This window comes from Ceratocystis lukuohia (genome assembly GCF_044167205.1).
Source record: "Ceratocystis lukuohia strain C4212 chromosome Unknown Supercontig10_pilon, whole genome shotgun sequence".
Lineage (NCBI taxonomy): Eukaryota > Fungi > Ascomycota > Sordariomycetes > Microascales > Ceratocystidaceae > Ceratocystis > Ceratocystis lukuohia.
This window is the reverse complement of record NW_027263529.1, coordinates 261217-280792: the sequence shown is the minus strand read 5'-3', so window position 1 is coordinate 280792 and position 19576 is coordinate 261217. Positions and strand designations below refer to the sequence as shown.

At 47.6% G+C, this 19576-nt stretch overlaps 5 protein-coding genes across 5 annotated transcripts; 1 reads left to right on the top strand and 4 right to left on the bottom strand.

The window, feature by feature from the left end:
* Window positions 1-64: 64 nt before the first annotated feature.
* On the bottom strand, window positions 65-2603 carry HOO65_100056 (Ribosome biogenesis protein tsr1; the record flags this gene model as incomplete). The annotated part of the gene is made up of 2 exons (XM_071004652.1): window positions 65-2412; window positions 2510-2603. 2 exons carry the CDS (start codon window positions 2601-2603, stop codon window positions 65-67), a joined length of 2442 nt encoding a protein of 813 aa, XP_070855833.1.
* A 534-nt stretch (window positions 2604-3137) lies between these two features.
* On the top strand, window positions 3138-4888 carry HOO65_100055 (putative U3 small nucleolar RNA-associated protein 7; the record flags this gene model as incomplete). Its single annotated transcript, XM_071004668.1, has 2 exons — window positions 3138-3845; window positions 3926-4888. The coding sequence occupies 2 exons, from the start codon at window positions 3138-3140 to the stop codon at window positions 4886-4888; spliced, it is 1671 nt and encodes a 556-aa protein (XP_070855832.1).
* A 2409-nt stretch (window positions 4889-7297) lies between these two features.
* On the bottom strand, window positions 7298-12840 carry HOO65_100054 (Vegetative incompatibility protein HET-E-1; the record flags this gene model as incomplete). Its single annotated transcript, XM_071004633.1, has 5 exons — window positions 7298-10057; window positions 10120-12172; window positions 12246-12530; window positions 12592-12730; window positions 12786-12840. The coding sequence occupies 5 exons, from the start codon at window positions 12838-12840 to the stop codon at window positions 7298-7300; spliced, it is 5292 nt and encodes a 1763-aa protein (XP_070855831.1).
* Window positions 12841-14415: 1575 nt separating this feature from the next.
* Window positions 14416-17486, bottom strand: HOO65_100053 (Copia protein; the record flags this gene model as incomplete). The annotated part of the gene is made up of 3 exons (XM_071004644.1): window positions 14416-14602; window positions 14710-16738; window positions 16811-17486. 3 exons carry the CDS (start codon window positions 17484-17486, stop codon window positions 14416-14418), a joined length of 2892 nt encoding a protein of 963 aa, XP_070855830.1.
* A 1124-nt stretch (window positions 17487-18610) lies between these two features.
* Window positions 18611-19171, bottom strand: HOO65_100052 (uncharacterized protein; the record flags this gene model as incomplete). The annotated part of the gene is made up of 1 exon (XM_071001710.1): window positions 18611-19171. One exon carries the CDS (start codon window positions 19169-19171, stop codon window positions 18611-18613), a length of 561 nt encoding a protein of 186 aa, XP_070855829.1.
* Between the last annotated feature and the right edge of the window lie 405 nt (window positions 19172-19576).

Sequence of the window (19576 nt, the reverse complement as noted above, 5' to 3'; positions counted from 1 at the left end):
CCCTTTTACTCTCTTACGCCCTTCTCCCCATGGTATCACTTCTTCTCAAGTGGTTTGCACCAATTCACATCTCCATCTGGTCATCACCGTCGTCGTCATCACCCTTTCCATTGGCTACTGCTCCAGAGAGAGACCCCGTCAATGGGATGGCCTTGCGCGGGAACACTCTCTTATATAGACTGACACCCACAGCATCCTGGGGGTTGATCTTGCTGTCGAAAGTGGCTTTGAAGTAACCGTGTGTGCCGAGTGTTTCCTTGACGAAACCAGTTCGGCCTCTCTTAGTCCACAACGGCAGGGCTTTGAACCACTCCACATCCTCCTTGTTGAAGAACATGTAGCGGATGGTTACCACTCGCTTGTGAATATGGTACGGGTGGCCAGTGAGAATTACTCTCTTGGCAATGACTCTTGTTGTAGATGGTGGTAGGCAAGTGCCTGTTGCCACTAGGGTCAGGCCCGAGCTGCTGGGGATAGCTGAGCTTTCAGCCACGTTCTCTACATCGGCCGTGCGCTTAAAGAACAATGCTGGCACAGGACCCCAGGTGACAGGCCCTGTGAAGGTAGCCACGGCGCTTTGTCCTGGATGTAGATACCGGGCATATTTGTGCACGTTATTAGGAGTGTTGCCTGGTTGTGAGAATAGAGGCTTGATAATAAAACGGCGAGCGCCGCATTGCATAATCAGTTCCTCCTTGGACTTGATAGAAGTTGGGTACTCGGAGCTGAGATTAATCAGCACATTGGAAACCGTCTGCTTGTGCTCGTGGCGCAGCAGCGAGAAGAGCGTCACAGGGTGCAGAGCAGCGCTCGGGAGCGTCTTAACATGCTCTGGAATAGCGCCACTGATGTACACACTGACTCGTGTGCCCGGGGCCACGCCGCCAACAAGAGCCTCACGAGTCACGCGGGATCTCGTGCCTTGGTAGTCAGAGACACGCAATAGACGACGCCAGTCTTCAGGCTCATGGGCACGGTCCTCATCGACAACCCACTCACTGGTACGCAGGGACTTGAGACCACGGTATCGAGACAAACGCTCCCTAGCTAGGACGTTGGGTGAGAGTTCAATTTCATCAGGAAACTCTTTGTCATCCTCCATCTCAGTTCGCTTTAATTTGCGGTAGGAGGCGAGATCGGCAGCATCTTGCTCCTCATCTGGCTCAATGATCATTTCGGAGGCGGGGTACTCAGAAGGGGCACCCTCGGTCATGGCAGGCTCAGCACGACCCTCGATACCGTCCTCGGGGGCGGCTACAGACTCGTCGCTACTGTCCTCCGCGTTGTCCATATCCATATCTTCCATGTCAGAGGCTGAGTCATCATCATCGGCGTTGTCTTCAAGAAACCAGGCTGACTGGTATTTGGAAGTGCCCTTGGGCACCCTCTTCTTGATGGTGTACTCTTCCGGCTCCTCCTCGGAGAAGTAGTGGTGGTCATCTAGTAGAACACCCTTTTGCTGCTTGGGCTCTGTCTGCATGTCGTCGTCTTCCATGATGATTTCTTCAGGGGCTAGGTCTTCAAGGGTATCCTTGTCAGCTGAGGGGACATCCAAGATAGCCTGGGGGCTAGTGGCGGCATCAGCGCCCTTGCGATTTGTTGGACGAGGGGCAGCGACAATCTGGTCAACCTGGAAAGTGCCCCAATCGCCAATCTGAACCAGGCGGTCGGCCTTGAGGCCCTTTCCTCTAACCACACCGGTGACAACGGTCTGGCCATCAAAGTTCTCTGGGAGTTGGATGTCTTCAATGAGCATCCAGCTGCGCTCTTCTCTCCATTTAATGCCCTTGGGTGTGCTGTTGCACAGAGCCCGCATCAAGTTGGAAGAGTCAACACGGTTGTCCAGACTAAATATTTTCTCTTGCTCTGGGTGGAAATGGGTGATGAAAGACTTGAGCGACGCAAGAACGTTGGTACGCTGCTTGGCTGGCTCAATGCCCTCAAGACCATCGACAGCAGTAAACAGGGTGGACAAGCCCTGGCTCTCGATGCCTCTAAGCATCAACTCGCCCAGCTGGTCAACCTCTTCGCTGGCCGAGAGCAGGACAACGACAAAGTCGGCAACGCGAGTGGCATTAAGACAGGCGTCTAGATTGCGGGGCACAACCAAGTATTGCAATTTTTGTTTGAAGCGATCAATAGGAGTGTAGATGGGACCATCAGTAAAATCGGAGGCGATATCAAGGCTTTCATTAAGCTTCTGAACGGCTAGGCGAGAATCGGTATCGACACAGAGAGGAACCACGGCAACGATCCGGGGGGCTCCATTTTGGCCGTTGAAAATGTGGGTTTCTTGGAGATGCTCCTTGCGCTTGGCTTGAAGGCGCTGGCGGGCTTGGTTTTTGCGGTCGAGTTTTGACATGACGTGTTGGTGGGGGGTTCGGCGGGCAAACTCAGAGCCGCCCATGCGACCTGTGCAGAGGGAGGAGAGGGTGGTTAGATAAGGAGCGAGGAGTGGAGAGAGGGGGAACTGAATGTCGGGCATCACCCTCCTATTCCTGGTACATACCCTTAGCCGCCTCTCGCAGCGACCCCTTGGTAGCTTTGCGAGACTTGAAGCCCTTCGGGTTGGCCTTGGTGGTCGGACGGTGAGAGTGGTTCATTGTAGCAGTAGGCATATTCGAATGGCTAGCCGCCTTGGGTCTGAAGGGGAGAGACGCCACTTTGGTAAGGGCAAGTCGGAAAGACAATGGGGAAAAAAAGAAAAGGGGGGTAGAGAGATCCTGGCTGAATAAGTGAGATGAATTTGTTTTCGTAGACAGCCAAGTAAATGGCTCTCAAGTCGGTATTAAGAACCTAGAAAAAGTATTCTTCACCTTGGCTTGCCTGTATATTTCGTCACAAATTCTTGCTTTTTTCTCTTCTATTGGCGGGGTTCATTTTCCAACTTTTTTGTGGCGGGTCTTATCGATAAGATAAGCGCGACTTATCTATTGACAGGGGGCATGAAATTTGTGGTTCGGCTTGTTTTTTTTTCTTCGATAAAGCAAAAGTTTGGGTGCGATTTGGCGATAGTAAGGTTTCTGTCATTTCTGTCCATCTGCTTTTCGTCCTTATTATTGCTCCTGTTATTTGATACCATATCAACCCATCTACCCGCGATACTTACTGTCCAATCTCTTAATATTTTTTCCACAATGGCCGACCCAACAGTGGCGACCGTTGTCGACCTTCCAGCTTCAAAGAAGCATTCCTACGGCGAAGTCACCGTTCACCAGCAGTCCTCTCAAAATACAGACCTCCTTCCCAAGAGTGCGCGGTTACGGCTTGCGCGTCATCGGGAAGCTAAGCGAAAATATGGTTCGGGCAAGAAAGTCAACGTCCAAGGCATTAAAGACAAAAAGTTGAAGCGCAATCTAGGCAACTTCGAGGCCAAGTACCAAGATGCTGCCATCAAGGCCAAGGATGCCGAAATCCTACTCGAAAACAGCGCCGGATTCCTCGAGACAGAAAACGACCTTGAGCACACGTACAATGCCCGTCAGAGCGAAATCGCAGCGGGATCTGGTGCTGCTAACGCCCAGAAGCGCTTCGATCTCAAGCTGGATCAACTAGGCCCCTATGTATTTGACTATACGCGAAATGGCCGGCAACTGCTTATTGGAGGCCGCAAAGGCCATATCGCGACAATGGACTGGCGTGATGGAACTCCTGGCTGCGAGATTCAGCTGGGTGAGACGGTCCGCGACGTCAAGTGGCTTCATAACAACCAGTTCTTTGCGGTGGCGCAGAAAAAATACACGTACATCTACGATCATAACGGTGTTGAGGTGCATTGCTTGCGCAAGCACATGGATGCGACGCATTTGGAGTTCTTGCCCTATCACTTTTTGCTCGCTTCTCTGGTGAGTTCTGGCGGCTGCATTGCTTGTCTCTTTGCACACTAAACAGCTTACTGACTTCTTTTTATTTCCTCTATCTTTAGTCTAGCAACGGTTTTATCAAGTATCAAGATGTTTCTACGGGCCAGCTGGTCTCAGAAATTCCTACTCGTCTCGGCACTCCGACATCCTTTACACAGAATTCGTGGAACGCCATATTACACGCAGGCCACCAGAATGGCACTGTAACCCTCTGGTCCCCTAACTCGCAAAAGCCCCACGTTAAGCTTTTGGCCCATCGCGGCCCTGTGCGGTCTATGGCTGTCGACCGTAGTGGACACTACATGGTATCAACAGGCCAAGATCTTAGGATGGCTGTCTGGGATATACGTATGCTCAAAGAGGTTAATAACTATTTTACACGCCAGCCTGGGTCCTCTGTGTCAATCTCTGATACAGGCTTGACAGCTGTTAGTTGGGGCACAAGTACTTCTATTTGGAAGGATCTGTGGGCCAAGGAAAAGCCCCAGGCACCCTACATGTCATGGGGTGGTGAGGGAAAAAAGATGGAGCGTGTCAAATGGTGTCCGTTTGACGATGTTCTGGGCCTGGGCCACGATCAAGGTTTCTCATCTATTTTAGTACCAGGCGCTGGCGAGGCCAACTTCGATGCTCTGGAAGCGAACCCCTATGAAACGTCTAAGCAGCGTCGCGAGACCGAAGTCAAGAACCTGCTGAACAAGCTCAAGCCTGAGATGATTGCACTAGACCCCAGCTTCATTGGTAAGCTCGATAAGCGATCAGATGAGCAACGTCGGGCCGAAAAGGATCTTGATGGTGCCACGGGCGGCGAGGCTATCGAGGACGAGATCCGTAATCGTATGCGCGGACGCAATGGCGCTATGAAGAAGTACCTTCGCAAGCAGCGCAAGAAGAACATTATCGACGACAAGAGACTCAAGGTGGAGGAGTTGTGGAAGAAACAACAGGCGCAGAATCAGCAACGGAAAGAAGTGGCTCAGGTTGAGCTGGGACCGGCTCTATCCCGATTTGCTCGCAAGGAGTAACAAAAGAGATGATCAGTGGAAGAGGGAGAGGTCATGAGAACAACATGCAGTCAGTCTGTTTGGCCACGCAAATGTGGCTTAAAAATGCGTAATTTATCAACTTCAAAGTTGATGAGCGGGCTTAAAGCTTAGTAAATTAAGTAAATTAAGAATTTGCTTCTTGATGAAGTCGAAAGACCACGGCTATTAGTTATCCATTTTGGCTTCTCTACTCACCCCGGTCGAATTGCCATCTACCACTTCAGCTACACGTGGGGCTTACATCCATGCAGGACGTCCGTGATATTTTGACACATGCTGTATCTTCGCCTCTAGAGCTCCTTGGCCCGACTTCTCATTTAACTGCTTAATACTTGTAGCTGCGAGTTGAACCGTTTTATGCCACTTCGTTTAGCCGGTGAAAGAAGAGGCTCATCTGAATGAAATACTGCGCTCGTGTACTCAGGCACTCGTGTATATTGATGATAATGAAACATGGACAAGGCAAGGGAATCATAGAAGGACTGGTCCGCCACCAATCTGCTTGAAAGCATGACTTTTAGGCAAAATATAAAGGACATCCCCTGTGAACAGTGCTCTGGCGTTCTCTTGACCCTTTGGTACCTGTTAACTGCCTCCTCTTCCGCCCAAAGGGGCATCACTTGTGTTCTCAACAAGGCAATCTCAGGTATCGTTGTCTTGGCCAACTTTGGAATGTCATCAACAGCATCAAATTTCGCTATTCGAGAAATGCATATTTAGGAATTCGATATTCAACGTACTTGGACTACGAAAAATACCTTCGATGGGGCTGTGTGGTGTTGAAGAAATCTAAGCATCACCGGCAGTAGAAGGGACTCAGTTAGCGTTGGCGTCTGTAACTTGGTGTCTAGCTTTGAGAAGGCGAATTGAGATTAGACTTAATCCTTAATAATGGCCGCAAAGAATGTAGCAAAGGCTTTCTACATGAAACGAAGAATCCGACCTTGATGGCATGATGGATGTGATGCTTGGTGAGTTCTTCACCCTTGCGCCTGTATCCTCATTTTAGCAAACTGAAGATTTCAACATCAAGTGAATGGAAAGGGCATGAGGAGTGGGACTGCATGTAATCAAGAATAATGTTCTTACAGAACTGCTCGAATTCAGAGCATTAATGACTCTTGTGACTACCAACTATTAAAGCTCGATGTTTGTTCCTTTGTACGAGAGATACCAAGTTCATTGAAATAATGTGTCTCATTTAGGTTTTCTGAAATATTAGCCAGTGTATAATGTCGAGAGGCTTAAGAGTCTAAGAGGGTAAGAGGTCGCTTTCTACATGGTAATGGGCAAGCTTGGGTAGAGTCCAAGTCCTGATATGGTTACACAAGGGAAGAGGGCACATATTTACACTAGTACTTAAACCCATTACAGTAAACTTCACAAACTCGGTGGTACCCTCTTCCCCCCTCAATGCAGTATGTTTGACCACTTACAAACCTATTCCAAGAGCGCCTCCGCATAGAACTGCGACAAGGTGATAGTTGGTAGGTGTCTTGAACATCAAAGGCGTGGGTGTTTAGCGCTTTTAATTGTCAAAGACCGTTCATGATTGCTAGGTTGCACCAATTTTACTTGTCCACGTCGTTTAGCTTATGATCGCCAACGAGTATGAGTTGATGCCCATGATGAAGCCCGTTTGATGGAAAAGGTAGAAGTTTGCGTCAAGGGTGTTCTACTTGACCCCCATATCTCACAAGCCTAAACCACGCGCTCTTTCAAGCCAAGTATTCGCACCAGGCTCTTTGGCAGTCGTGTGTACGACTAAACGCGTCCCGAACCCTGGTGGCTACTTGGCAAAGTTAGAGATCTTATCTCACACCTCCTGCATGGCGTTATGAAAACAGAGAATACTACCTTTTTCTATATCATCTAGATGACGAGGGAAATCTCGTGAGTCAAATTCCAAGATGAGCTTAATTGGAGATTTCCCTTCACCGGGGTTACTTGTCTAAGAAGCAACAGTAACTGAGTCTTCTTTAGTCTCGATTTTATTGGATCTGGTGGAAGATGTTGAAGTTAATTAGGGATACACTACGTTGTATTACGGGCTTTTGGTGATGGGCTACTGGTATTATAACTCTCACATTTTCCATCTCAGCGAGAGAGAACTTCGACTCAAGCGATTCTACATCTGTGGTCATATAGGCTTATAGACACATGGTTGTATGTCTGGATTGTACTCGGAGCTAGTAATGCCCCAACATTGCATTCTGATATGGCTTTAGGTAAAGTGGCTTGCAGGCGAGAAAATAGATTCACTTAATTCACTATGAACTGAACTGACGACGACCAAGGGCCCAAAGTGAGAATGCCACTGACTAGCACTACATAGTCCAATATAGAGAGATTTGTGTGGTTGTATATTGCATGTACACTGAGAAGACTTTACTGGGAATTCACGCCTCCACGCCAGCCAGCGGATTTGAATCCAATGATCAGAACGCGACCAGAAGCGAAACGCATCGCAAGCCTATTTGCACTTATGGCCACGTCTGATTCTGAGGTACGATACCCCGGTGGCAGCCAAAGCACCCTTTGCTTATTCTCCATAATCCATGCACCATCCAATTCGAAGGTGAAGGAGGAAGCTTGATTGGATGGTTGAATTGCAGGTGACTTGAATATGTCTAAATCCGAGGGTTTGAGACCTGAGGGGAGCGAGGAAAGGTCGAATAGGGGGAGTGAAGATGAAGTTTTTTTCTGTCGAGGAGACTGCCGTTGCACTCTAAGGGTCGCATCCTTAGTTGTCTTGTCTTGAGAATCTGATTCCAGTGGCGTTACCTCTACGTCAGGGCTCTCGGGGGTGTCCAAGGATGTGCTAGAAAACTCATCTGGGTTCTTTTCTGTAGTGCTATCTGTTGCAGGTGACTTTCCGTCGTCCAAAGACGGCATCGGTACCTTTTTGTGCTCTGGAGTACGCAGGAATGAAGTCGCACCCCAAATCTTTACTGTCATGTCCATAGACCCCGATGCTAGTTGCCGTTCATCATTCGAGAACACTACCGATGTCTTCTGGTAATCATGGTCCTTGAGAGTATATAACCATGTGCCAGAAGTTGCGTCCCAAATTTTGACTGTCTTGTCCCGAGATCCTGACGCTAGTCGCTGCCCAGAATTCGAGAACACCACCGATGTCACCCGCTGGCCATGGCCCTCAAGAGTGTGCATACACATACCAGAATTTGCATCCCAGACCTTGACTGTCTTGTCACCTGACCCTGACGCTAATTTCTGATCACAATTCGAGAACGTTACCGCTGTAACTTCTTCATTGTGGCCCGCAAGAGTTTTCAGACACACACCACAAGTTGCATCCCAAAGCTTGACTGTGTTGTCATAAGATCCTGATGCCAGTCGCTGTCCATCGTTTGAGAATACAACTGATGTCTCTGAATCATAATGGCCCTCAAGAGTCTGCAGACACACACCAGAAGTCGCATCCCAGATCTTGACTGTGTTGTCATCTGACCCTGATGCCAGTCGCTGTCCATCGTTTGAGAACACCACTGACATGACGGAGTTTCTATGACCATGAAGAGTGCGCAGACACACACCAGAAGTTGCATCCCAGATCTTGACTGTGTTGCCCCAAGACCCTGATGCCAGTCGCCGTCCATCATTTGAGAACGCAACTGATGTCGCACCACGATGATGGCCCTCAAGAGTCTGCGGACACGCGGGAGAAGTCCTATCCCAAATCTTGACTGTGAAGTCATCTGACTCTGATGCTAGTCGCCGTCCATCATTTGAGAATGCAACTGATGTCTCTGAATCATAATGGCCCTCAAGAGTTTTCAGACACACACCACAAGTTGCATCCCAGATCTTGACTGTGTTGTCATAAGACCCTGATGCCAGTCGCTGTCCATCGTTTGAGAACACCACTGACATGACGGAGTTTCTATGACCATGAAGAGTGCGCAGACACACACCAGAAGTTGCATCCCAGATCTTGACTGTGTTGTCCCAAGACCCTGATGCCAGTAGCTGTCCATCGTTTGAGAACACCACTGACATGACGGAGTTTCTATGACCATAAAGAGTGCGCAGACACACACCAGAAGTTGCATCCCAGATCTTGACTGTGTTGTCATCAGACCCTGATGCCAGTTGCTGTCCATCATTTGAGAATACAACTGATGTCTCTGAATCATAATGGCCCTCAAGAGTCTGCAGACACACACCAGAAGTCGCATCCCAGATCTTGACTGTGTTGTCATCTGACCCTGATGCCAGTCGCTGTCCATCGCTTGAGAACACCACTGATGTCACGTAACTGTCATGGTCGCCAAGAGTCAGCAGACAAGTACCAGAAGTCGCATCCCAGATCTTGACTGTGTTGTCATCAGACCCTGATGCCAGTCGCTGTCCATCATTTGAGAATACAACTGATGTCTCTGAATCATAATGGCCCTCAAGAGTCTGCAGACACACACCAGAAGTCGCATCCCAGATCTTGACTGTGTTGTCATCTGACCCTGATGCCAGTCGCTGTCCATCATTTGAGAATACAACTGATGTCTCTGAATCATAATGGCCCTCAAGAGTCTGCAGACACACACCAGAAGTCGCATCCCAGATCTTGACTGTGTTGTCATCTGACCCTGATGCCAGTCGCTGTCCATCGTTTGAGAACACCACTGACATGACGGAGTTTCTATGACCATGAAGAGTGCGCAGACACACACCAGAAGTTGCATCCCAGATCTTGACTGTGTGGTCCCAAGACCCTGATGCCAGTAGCTGTCCATCGTTGGAGAACACCACTGACATGACGGAGTTTCTATGACCATAAAGAGTGCGCAGACACACACCAGAAGTTGCATCCCAGATCTTGACTGTGTTGTCATCAGACCCTGATGCCAGTCGCTGTCCATCATTTGAGAATACAACTGATGTCTCTGAATCATAATGGCCTTCAAGAGTCCGTAGGCAGAAGTCCCACTTTTCTTCAACCCATGGCTTTTGATCAATCCAGCGCGGCTCTTCATTACTGTAAATTTGCCTAATCAAGCTTTTTGTAGGGCTGAATATGAGAGCTGAGACATAAACTTGCAGTGGAGCAATCTCAATAACTCCTGCATGGAACAAGAAAAATCGGTGAGCATCGTTTACGAGGTCCCGCAAATGTCGAGATGCTTTCTCCTGTTACAAAATGTTAAATGTTGTTCTATCGTAGACCTCATGATTTGTACGAAGCAACTTACTGAGCATAACTTGAGCTTTTCCATTCCTCTTATTCCACCGGGAATGACCTTTAAGAGACTAAGCGCCTCCAGCCACTGGAGGTACTTTTCACGTAGAAAGGCCAAGATCTCGTCGTTTTTGCTGACCATCCCATTTGTCGATGAATCGTTAAGATGGTCAACCCAGAAGAGGCAAAAATATCCGATAGCAGCCAACGGATCGGGCTGAGGGACTGAGACTTCCTCAATGAGGCATCCAGGTGCTGTCAAGTTGTACATGTCACGCCGTAGTTCTTTGTGAAGGACATCAAGTGATCGTGAAAAGATAGTCTGGTGTTGGTGCTGAATTCCGAAAGGCAGAATCTCGCCTAAAGCCTTTTCTTGGAAATAGTCCTTGGCTGACTGATGCACAAAGGAAACAACGTTCTTATGGACAGTCAAGAAAGACCCGCATAGGCTGACAACCCGTTTCACATCATCCTCTTCCAAGTCGTCAAGCGCCTCGACGAGGACATAGAGTTCGTCCCAAGTCACAGGCCGATAAGTAACCAAGACATTAGCAATGATATCCTTGCAGAGTTGTGCATCTTCGGAGTTGCGGATCTGTTCAAGCATTCGTCCATATAGGGGGTAAAGCCCAGGCGGAAACGACCTCAGTTTCTTCGCAGTATGCCATTTTTGTGAGTTGGAAAGCTCTTGACAAACCAGGGATACCCAGAGGAAAGTGCCGTCAGCATTCAAGCGTAAATGTTCCGAGACAGCATGCTTCATCTCCCTGTTGTACTTCTTTTTGTGTGCAAGCTGATCCACCTTGAAATCGATGAAAGAGTTGACCGCTGCAGAAACTGATTCCTCATTTATTTCCAGATGTATCTTGACATTTTGCTCTGCGTCATTCAAGACCTCTTCGATATCTGGCGAGTTGCGGCTTGACACAATCCATTTGGCGCGGGAAGGCTTGGCGATGAATTCAAGGAGGTCCTTCTGTCTCGTACTGCACTCATCCAAGGCATCGACAACCAGGATGGCATTTTTCAGGCTCGGGTCATTCAACATAGAGGTGAGTATTTCGCATAGCTCTTGCCAAGCACCTGTACTTTGGAACAGATTTTGATTGTAGTCGTACTTGTCTCGTACATGCGTGGTGAGATGTGGATTTTGGCGTGCTAGGCGATATATCAGACCTCGCAGCACAGAGGTAGCTGTGTTGACTCGATGATTGGTGGCTTGGCAAAAGAAGTAGGATAAAGACGTTGGATTGGTTCGCTCTAACTCATCAATGATGCCGCAGAGGAGCATTGTCTTGCCCTTTCCAGGGTCCCCCTTGATCCAGAGGATTGGGGATTCGCTTTCATCGAGAAACTGCAGGAAGTTCTTGTGGCTGAGAATCCATCGATACGACTCTTCCAACAAACCACCCTTCCTGCTTTCAATTTCCTTCTTGTCTGTGGAGGGATCGGTATTACAGAGAGCGGAAAGGCATTTCTTGTCGTTTTCATCGTGCTGGGCTTTGAGTTGAGGAACATCACTCCTGGTGAAGGTGGCGACAAATTGCTCGACAGATTGGTTGTTTTCTTCGAGGTAGTTGACAGTGTGCGCTGCGATATTGCCAAAAGTCCGGCGGTCCAAGACTTTTTTGTCTCTTAGGCCAATGTCAACATTGAATCTATGGTAGACTCCAGGGCTTTTGTACTTTTTTTTGAGTCTCAAGTCGGTCTGCTTAGAGCTAGTGGCCATCTTCCTGAGTGCTTTAAGCACAGAACTTCTCGAATCGCTAATTTCAACAACATCGCCGAGGCCTGTTCCAATACTTAGTATCATGATGTGTCTACCAGAAAACTGCCTTTCGGCCTCCGAGATAAGAGCTTCACATGGGTTGTTGTAGCCATAGCTAGCGTCAATGAACTCAATTCCGTCGCGACCAAGTTTGATTGGGTCAAAGAGGGTGATCGCTGCAGAGGTAGCTCTGGCCGCCTGCCAAACCTTGCAGTCTGTGAGGTGTCCAGGGGTGTCATATGTTGTTAAGAACGTTGGTCGGGTTTCGATATTGGCTTTAGTCATTGCCAGCACAGCACTAGATTAACATGGAACATTAGATATGATGATACTTTTTATGCCTTGTAGGCCTGTTTTTTTGTAGTACCTACGTCTTCGTGCAGTTTTCATCTGCCAACAGCATGTCTCCATGGGGACATCTGTCAGTGCCGGTATTATTTCTGTCTCTCTTCCGCCGCCGACACTTTGAGTCGGTGCAGTTGTTGCGAATCATCCGTTCGATAGCGGCCTTCAACTTTGCAGCTGAAAAGGCACTCGCAGGTATTTTAAACGCACGTGTTCGCTCTGGGGCAAATATTTCGCTGGCAAGGCATTTATACTCTTTAATCGATTGGTCGATGCTCATTTTCAGTCGGCCGAGCATAATGGCAATGATCCTGTACGAAGGTTATTAACCAAGATTCTCTAATGCGTACTCAAAGCTAGGCAATGTCATACCCTCCCGTTCCCGTCCCGCCAATCAAGTCAAACCTGTCACAGGGTCGTGGTACTTCAGATAAACCTTCTGACTTCTGGATGCATTCCATGATGTTTTCGAGTATGAGCAAGCTAGACAGCCCATAGACACCACCGCCATCTGTAGCAGTTAGCGACATGATAGTAAGCTAGTATCAAGACGTTAGAGAACATACCGAGAGACAGAAGCCACACCGGCGGTCCAGTGGTTTGTGGCATGGATGAGTCCATAGTGATACTACCAATGCGATAAGGTCAAAGAAACTAGAGAAGGCGATCAAGATAGATGAGGCACATTAAGAGATAAAGTACACTCAGGTAGATGATCAGGGCAAATGAAGTTGGTGTGTGTTTCACTCCCTGGATACAGCTCAAATTATACAGTAAAAGTGTGGAAAGGGACAAACAGAAGAACAGGACCAGGCAAAGAGCAATACACTTCCATTCAAGGGTAATTGTGCCTAAGAATGTAATATGTATCTCTTCATGCCTAAGCAAGACACCATGGTTATTGCCTACATAGTATTAACGACATGTTGGGGACTCATTGATACCCAACCAGTAAGCAAGACAGTCTAGTGTGGTAGTTTTCTCTGTGAAAATGATGTAATAGGCACGTGCACCAATAGAATCGACACTCAAGACATAATATGGCGCAAAAACAGAACAAAGCATTTAACCAATTGAAACTAAGCGCTATGATGTTTCTTCTGCAAAAGTCATGATGACTATCTGACATGTTCTTGCATTATGTGGAATAGATCTTCAATGTTGAATCAGTTGGTTTATTAAGAGGTTTAAGTCTATGTGTAAAAATTGGTCCTTAAAGTTTATGTATTAAGTTAGGTAAAAAATCGTTTACCCCTCTCTCCATTTATCTTCGTCTCCTTTCCACAGATAAGAACCCAGTCTTATCTATTTACCCGAACTTTCTCCGGAGCACTCGTGGACGTTTTCTCAACATCCCCCCCACTTTCCCGGAGCTCCGGAGAAGTGGGTACGTCTGGCCATTGTATTTGTGGATCTCGTACTCCGATCATCAATCTGAATTCCGGCATTTTCTGAGGACCAAGCGGTTTTGTCAACCCGTCTGCCGCCATTTTCGCTGTTGGAATATATCCGATCTTAATCCGACCTTCCTTAATCCATTGCTTGATGGCATGGTGCTGTATGTCGATGTGCTTAGTCGCCTTCTTCACACCCAGGGATTTTGCAATTTTGATTGCCGCTTGGTTATCTCCTAGAACTAGGGTCTCGTCTTTCAAACACAGTGTCTGACTATTCCTAGTTCCAGTTTCAAAAGTTTCCAGGATTTTATTGAGTATCCTTCGAAGATGGATCCCTTCCTTGGCGCATGGAGTTAGTCCGATATATTCGGCCTCCGTGGTTGATGTTGCGATCGCTGCTTGTTTCTTAGAACTCCAGCTTATCGCTCCCCCGAGCCCAACGAAAATTAATCCGCTGACAGACTTCCGATCATTTGCGTTCGCATAGTCGGCATCGCTGTATCCAACGATATCCATCCCCCCTCGGCGTGCTTCGAAGCAAATAGAGAATTCGGCAGTATCACGCAAATAGCGTAACACCCTCTTTACTCCACCAAGGTGTCTGGGTGTTGGTCTCGCAGATGCCTGTGCAAGGCTTGACACTGCAAATGCTATGTCCGGTCTCGTCATCATGGCTGGGTACATTATCTTTCCCAGGATTGACTGGTAACTCTTCGAGTCCAAGATCTTCTCGTCCTCATGTGCTGGCTCAATGTCCCCCCAATCTCCCACTGGCGTACGAATGGGTGACCTCCGGTGTTCATCGAACCTCGCTTCCTCCACCATCCTCCGGATGTACTGCCTCTGATTTATCCAGAGTCTTCTCTGTGGCCTGTCTCGTGATACTTGTATCCCGATAATCTGAGTTGTTTGGCCCAAATCCTTGATGACGAATCTCTTCGAAAATAACTGCTTGAACCATTTTATCGATTTGTCGTCCATCGCTGCTATAGTTATGTCGTCCACATAAAGCAAAACCAGCATTTTTCGTCCTGCATGATACAACAAACACGGCTCTGTGACTATGTTCTCAAATCCCAAAGATTTAAGGTACCCTGTGCAGTCCTCATTCCACTGGTATGCTGCCTGTTTCAACCCATATAGACAGCGATCCAGTTTTGCCACCATTCCATTGGGGCATTCAACATTCGCTGGAAGTTCAATGAAGACTTCCTCTTTTATCTTGGATTGCGCAAACGCATTGCACGCATCCACTTGATGGCATTCCATGTTGTACTGGCATACGGTCGCCAAAAACAATCTCAATGTCGCGCTGCTGGGAGTCGGTGCAAAGCTCTCAAAGAAATTCACTCCGTATTCTTGTCGAAAGCCTCTCACCACCAGTCTGGCTTTGTATTTCTCAAGTTTTCCATCGAGGTCATACTTCTTTGCAAACACAAATCGCGTATCGATCGGGACACACCCCTCTGGTTTAGGGACGAAATGCCAGGTTCTGAAGTCCATCAGCGCCTTCAACTCCTTCTGGATCGCTCCTTTCCATCCCTCACTCTCAGTTGGATGTCTAATCGCGTCGTCCAGTGTCATGGAAGGTTCAGACAGCGCTATCATGGCCCTCTGTTGCGTTTCATTCTCTTCGTGTATTCTGATCCTCTGCCTTGGCGGTTGATCCTCCTTCACGTCACCATCTCGGCTCAGTCTTCTCTTTGGTGCTTTCAGATTCATTGACTCGATTATGAACTTCAACCTTGCGTTGACCGCGTCAAGTTGTGTTGTGTCCGTGCCCGTTATAGCTTTTGTTTCCGAAAATGGTTTTAAGGATTGCTCCTCTCCACCATGGTCCTCGACTTGGCCTTGACACACCTCGTTCTCGTCAGTCATCTGGCCCGTGAGTTCTTCCTCTCGCAAACCTCTTGGATTGGATAATCCAGGTTCTTCGGACATATTGCCACTGTCCTGTCCTCCAAGCTCTTCCTTTTCTTGCTGCTTCTTGGGTTTCATTTTCTCGTAGAAATGCACTGATTCCGTGACCCGGACCTTCTCAGCATCAATATCCCACAGAATGTACCGACCGTCGACGTTTTCATCATATCCTAGTAGTAGGGATTCACTCCCCCTAGGACCATGCTTGGTCGTCGCCAAATGCCTAATAACTCGGCATCCCCATCTTCTCATATGGTCGGTTCTAGGCTCAATTCCGAAAAAGAGCGTATATGGGACACCTTGCGTGCTCAATGTCCTGTTTGCAATATACACCGTTGTCATTGCAGCTTCCACCCAGAATCTACTTCCCAAGCCTGTTTCCGATAACATCGTCCTGACGCCATCGTTTACCGTCCTAATAGCTCTCTCTGCTATCCCATTCTGGCTTGAAGAATCCGTAAGCGTATAGGTTGGTTCCGTCCCATTAGCCTTTCTCCATTTCTCGAAGATTTGCTTAAGTTCTGGTGCGTTATCGCTTCTTGTCCTCTTAATGGTTTTACCCATCTTGAGTTCAATCCCTTTTCGCCATTCGTCCAGAGCTCCTTGAACTTCACTCTTCTTCTTCAACGGCAGTAGCCATTTGAATCTGGAAAAGCTATCAACGACTATCGCGTACCACCGATGACCTCTTCTCCCAGTCTCGTGTGGACCAGACACATCCACTGATATGCTGTCGAGAGGTTCCTCTGCAGCTATCGACATTGTCGGACTCCCATGACTCCTTGTCATTTTTCCTTTTGAGCAGTCCTCACACGCGAAATCCTCTGGTCTCGGGGGTGTTTTGTCTGGGTTGATCGCCCTCAGCCTCTTGTCACCAACATGACCAAATCTTCGATGCAAATCGTCGTATGCAAGCAAACATGTACTGGTAACTGTGTCTTCCTTTCTCAATGGAATAGTGATTTTCTCTTTCCCATCGTCAATAATAACTTTCATGTCCTTGAACAAGACTGATTTCCCTTCCTTGAGCAAGGCCATTACTGATATCAAATTTTCGGACAATTCTGGCACATATAAGACTTTGGATAAATTGAGCTTCTCCTTCCCAACTCGAATATCTACTGAACCCATCTTGGATGCCCCAATGCAGCTCCCATCCGCCAACTTAACTGTCTCCTGTGTTCCCTTTGCGTTTTTCAACACTGTTAGCTCTTTCGTCATATGACACGAGCACCCGGAATCAATCACCCAGTTATGGCGTTTGGAACACTTACCGCATTGGTTCTCCTTGACAGCCAGCTTCGCTTTTTGTTGAGAATCGTCTTTCTTCTTAGCCCAACAATCCATTGCCTTGTGTCCTTCCTTGTTGCAGTTAAAACATTTCGGCCTCGACTTCTTGGTCGATTCTTCGTATTTTCTGATGGCCGACTTTTGCTCTAAGCGCTTAACAGCATCCTCTGCTTTTAACTCTTCTCGGTAGCATTCCTTTGCCACCTCTCGGTACTCCTTCGGGAGTCCGATCAAGAACATCTTGAGCACCATCTTTTCGCTCAATTGCTCCTCCGTGTAAAACTCCAAAATCGTCATTTTGTGGTAGTACCAATTCTGGAGCATGTTCATTTCCTTTCGAAGTTGGGTCCGAAATAGCTTCCCCAATCTCTCGAATTCCTGGTCGACGGTATTTGGTTCGCAAACCTTCTTCAGCAACTCGTATGCTTCTTTGACCGTACTCTTGTTGACCATCCTGACGAACCCCTCGCCCAATGAAAGTTTTAGCGAACGCATCGCTTGTTCTTCATCAGTCTTTCGCTTTCCTAGACCTCCTCCATCTCTTTCCACACCCTCCATCGGACTCTCGTCGAGTAGGTAATACAACCCATCGTTCTTCAACTGGTGTAGGAAATTCATTTCCCACTCCGACCAGTTGTTCACTCCGAGCTTTTCCGACATGATTAAACAATCGTATGAAGATAAAATGAAGATAGAAGAAAAATTAAAAAGACTTGTTCTTTCAGAACACAATAAGCAACTATCTATGCTTTCCCAAGAACAAAAATCTGTTCTCCGAAGGTAATTCCATAGAGGCTCATAACCTGTAAAAATTGGTCCTTAAAGTTTATGTATTAAGTTAGGTAAAAAATCGTTTACCCCTCTCTCCATTTATCTTCGTCTCCTTTCCACAGATAAGAACCCAGTCTTATCTATTTACCCGAACTTTCTCCGGAGCACTCGTGGACGTTTTCTCAACACTATGCTACGACCTGGAACTATTCCTTTTGCATTGTGGTGTCAATCCTGTCACGTGTTCAGCCACAATAGGTTCGGATGAGTGGGGCACGTATGGGACGCCACTTAACATATAACGTAAGTGCATAGGAAGCATAGGAAGTCGCAAAGTATAGGAAGTCGGAAGGAAATCGGCACCCTCTGGACAAGATTCTATATAAAATTAAAAAAAAACACATAAATCAATTCAAATTAATTACTATCCTGTTCTGCAGACATTTCAACAGCAATTTGACATGTTCTTGAGTTATGGCCACCTGTACCACATCTTCCACATCGCCTTTCCCTCGCTGCTGCTGAGCTTCCCGAACCCCGAACCCCGAACCCTTGATAATTCCGCCCTCACCTGTGCATCAACATCTTTCTGGTTAATATTATCCTTCCCCTCACCTACAGTCATCTTCCCTCCATGTTGTAATCGGGTTCTTTTGGCTCTGCGCCGCTTGCCGAGGATCTCATTTGCCTGTCGAAGGTCCTGAACCTCAGACTCTAATAAGCTGTTCTGATGCATTACTGCTTTTGTTCCCTTGGTTAATGATGTGAGTGCCTCAAGGATAGATGCAGGTGAGCTGCTCTTATGCCTGTCGATTCGCCTTTTGAGGTATTCAAACTGAGAGCTAACTTCAATTGCTGTTTTGGGGTCCTAGGAATCCAAGGGTCAGGGAGGCCGGCCTCCTCTTCGATCGGTGTTGGAGTTCGTAGCTGCACATTAAGCTTTGATATCACACTTTCTCCATTCAATGGAACAAGTCCAGCCCCTTTAAAACCCCCCTTGGTATTACTTTGTGTCATAGCTGCTTGGTGGGCAGCATAAAGGCTAGAAAGAAATCAGTCTTGGAAACGTGGGTTATTGAGCACCTGATTAGATGCTCAATTTCTCGACCATAGGCCTTTTTAAGTGGCCCAAAGCACCCGACATCAAGAGGCTGAAGTAGGTGAGATGAATGAGCTAGGATACAGAGTGTGATCATGTGGTTGTCTTCACAATATTGCTCAAAATCGACTGAGTGATGGCTTTTCTGCCCATCGAGGATCAGAAGGCGATAGTGACCGGTTGATCGGCCCTTGGTATGTCGGTCAAAGTGCCTTAGCCACTCAAGACCTGTCTCATTATCAGACCAGCCATTATGGGTTGTCGCAATAGCCCAATCGTCCGGGAGGTTGCTTTCTCGATACCAGCTGGCAAGGTGATATTGGCCTGCAACCACGATGAATGGCGCGATTGCCCAGCCTTCAGCATTGATCGCCTGGATGACGGTAACCCATTCTCGGTTTCCTGGCTGCACTGATTTCGCCTTTCCATGTCTTTCCACGGCTGTGACGACCATTCCGCTTGCAATAACGCCCATGGTAAAGCCAGTCTCATCAAAATTATAGATGTCAGCTGTGTTGATACCATACTTCGCAATTGTGCTTTCCGCGAGTCTAAACCAATCGCGAATAAGGACTGGATCTTCACATTTAGCCCTCTTGTAGTCATATCTACGATTAAAACACGTCTTGACGTCTGGTTGTCGCTTGATGAAGTTAGAAGCCCAACGTTTGCTGACGGGTGACGCGTCGCGGTCGGCAAGTTGGCCATTTCTTCCACGCCACGAAGCCGAGGGAAAAATCCTCGAGACCCTAGGTCGATAATGTATTCAACAATGACCTGTTCCTCTAGATCAGATAGTTTGCGCGATTTAGGGACAATATCGCTTCGAGAAGGCTTGCCGTGATATCGATCATAGAGGGTACTAGGCGGGACTTTGTAT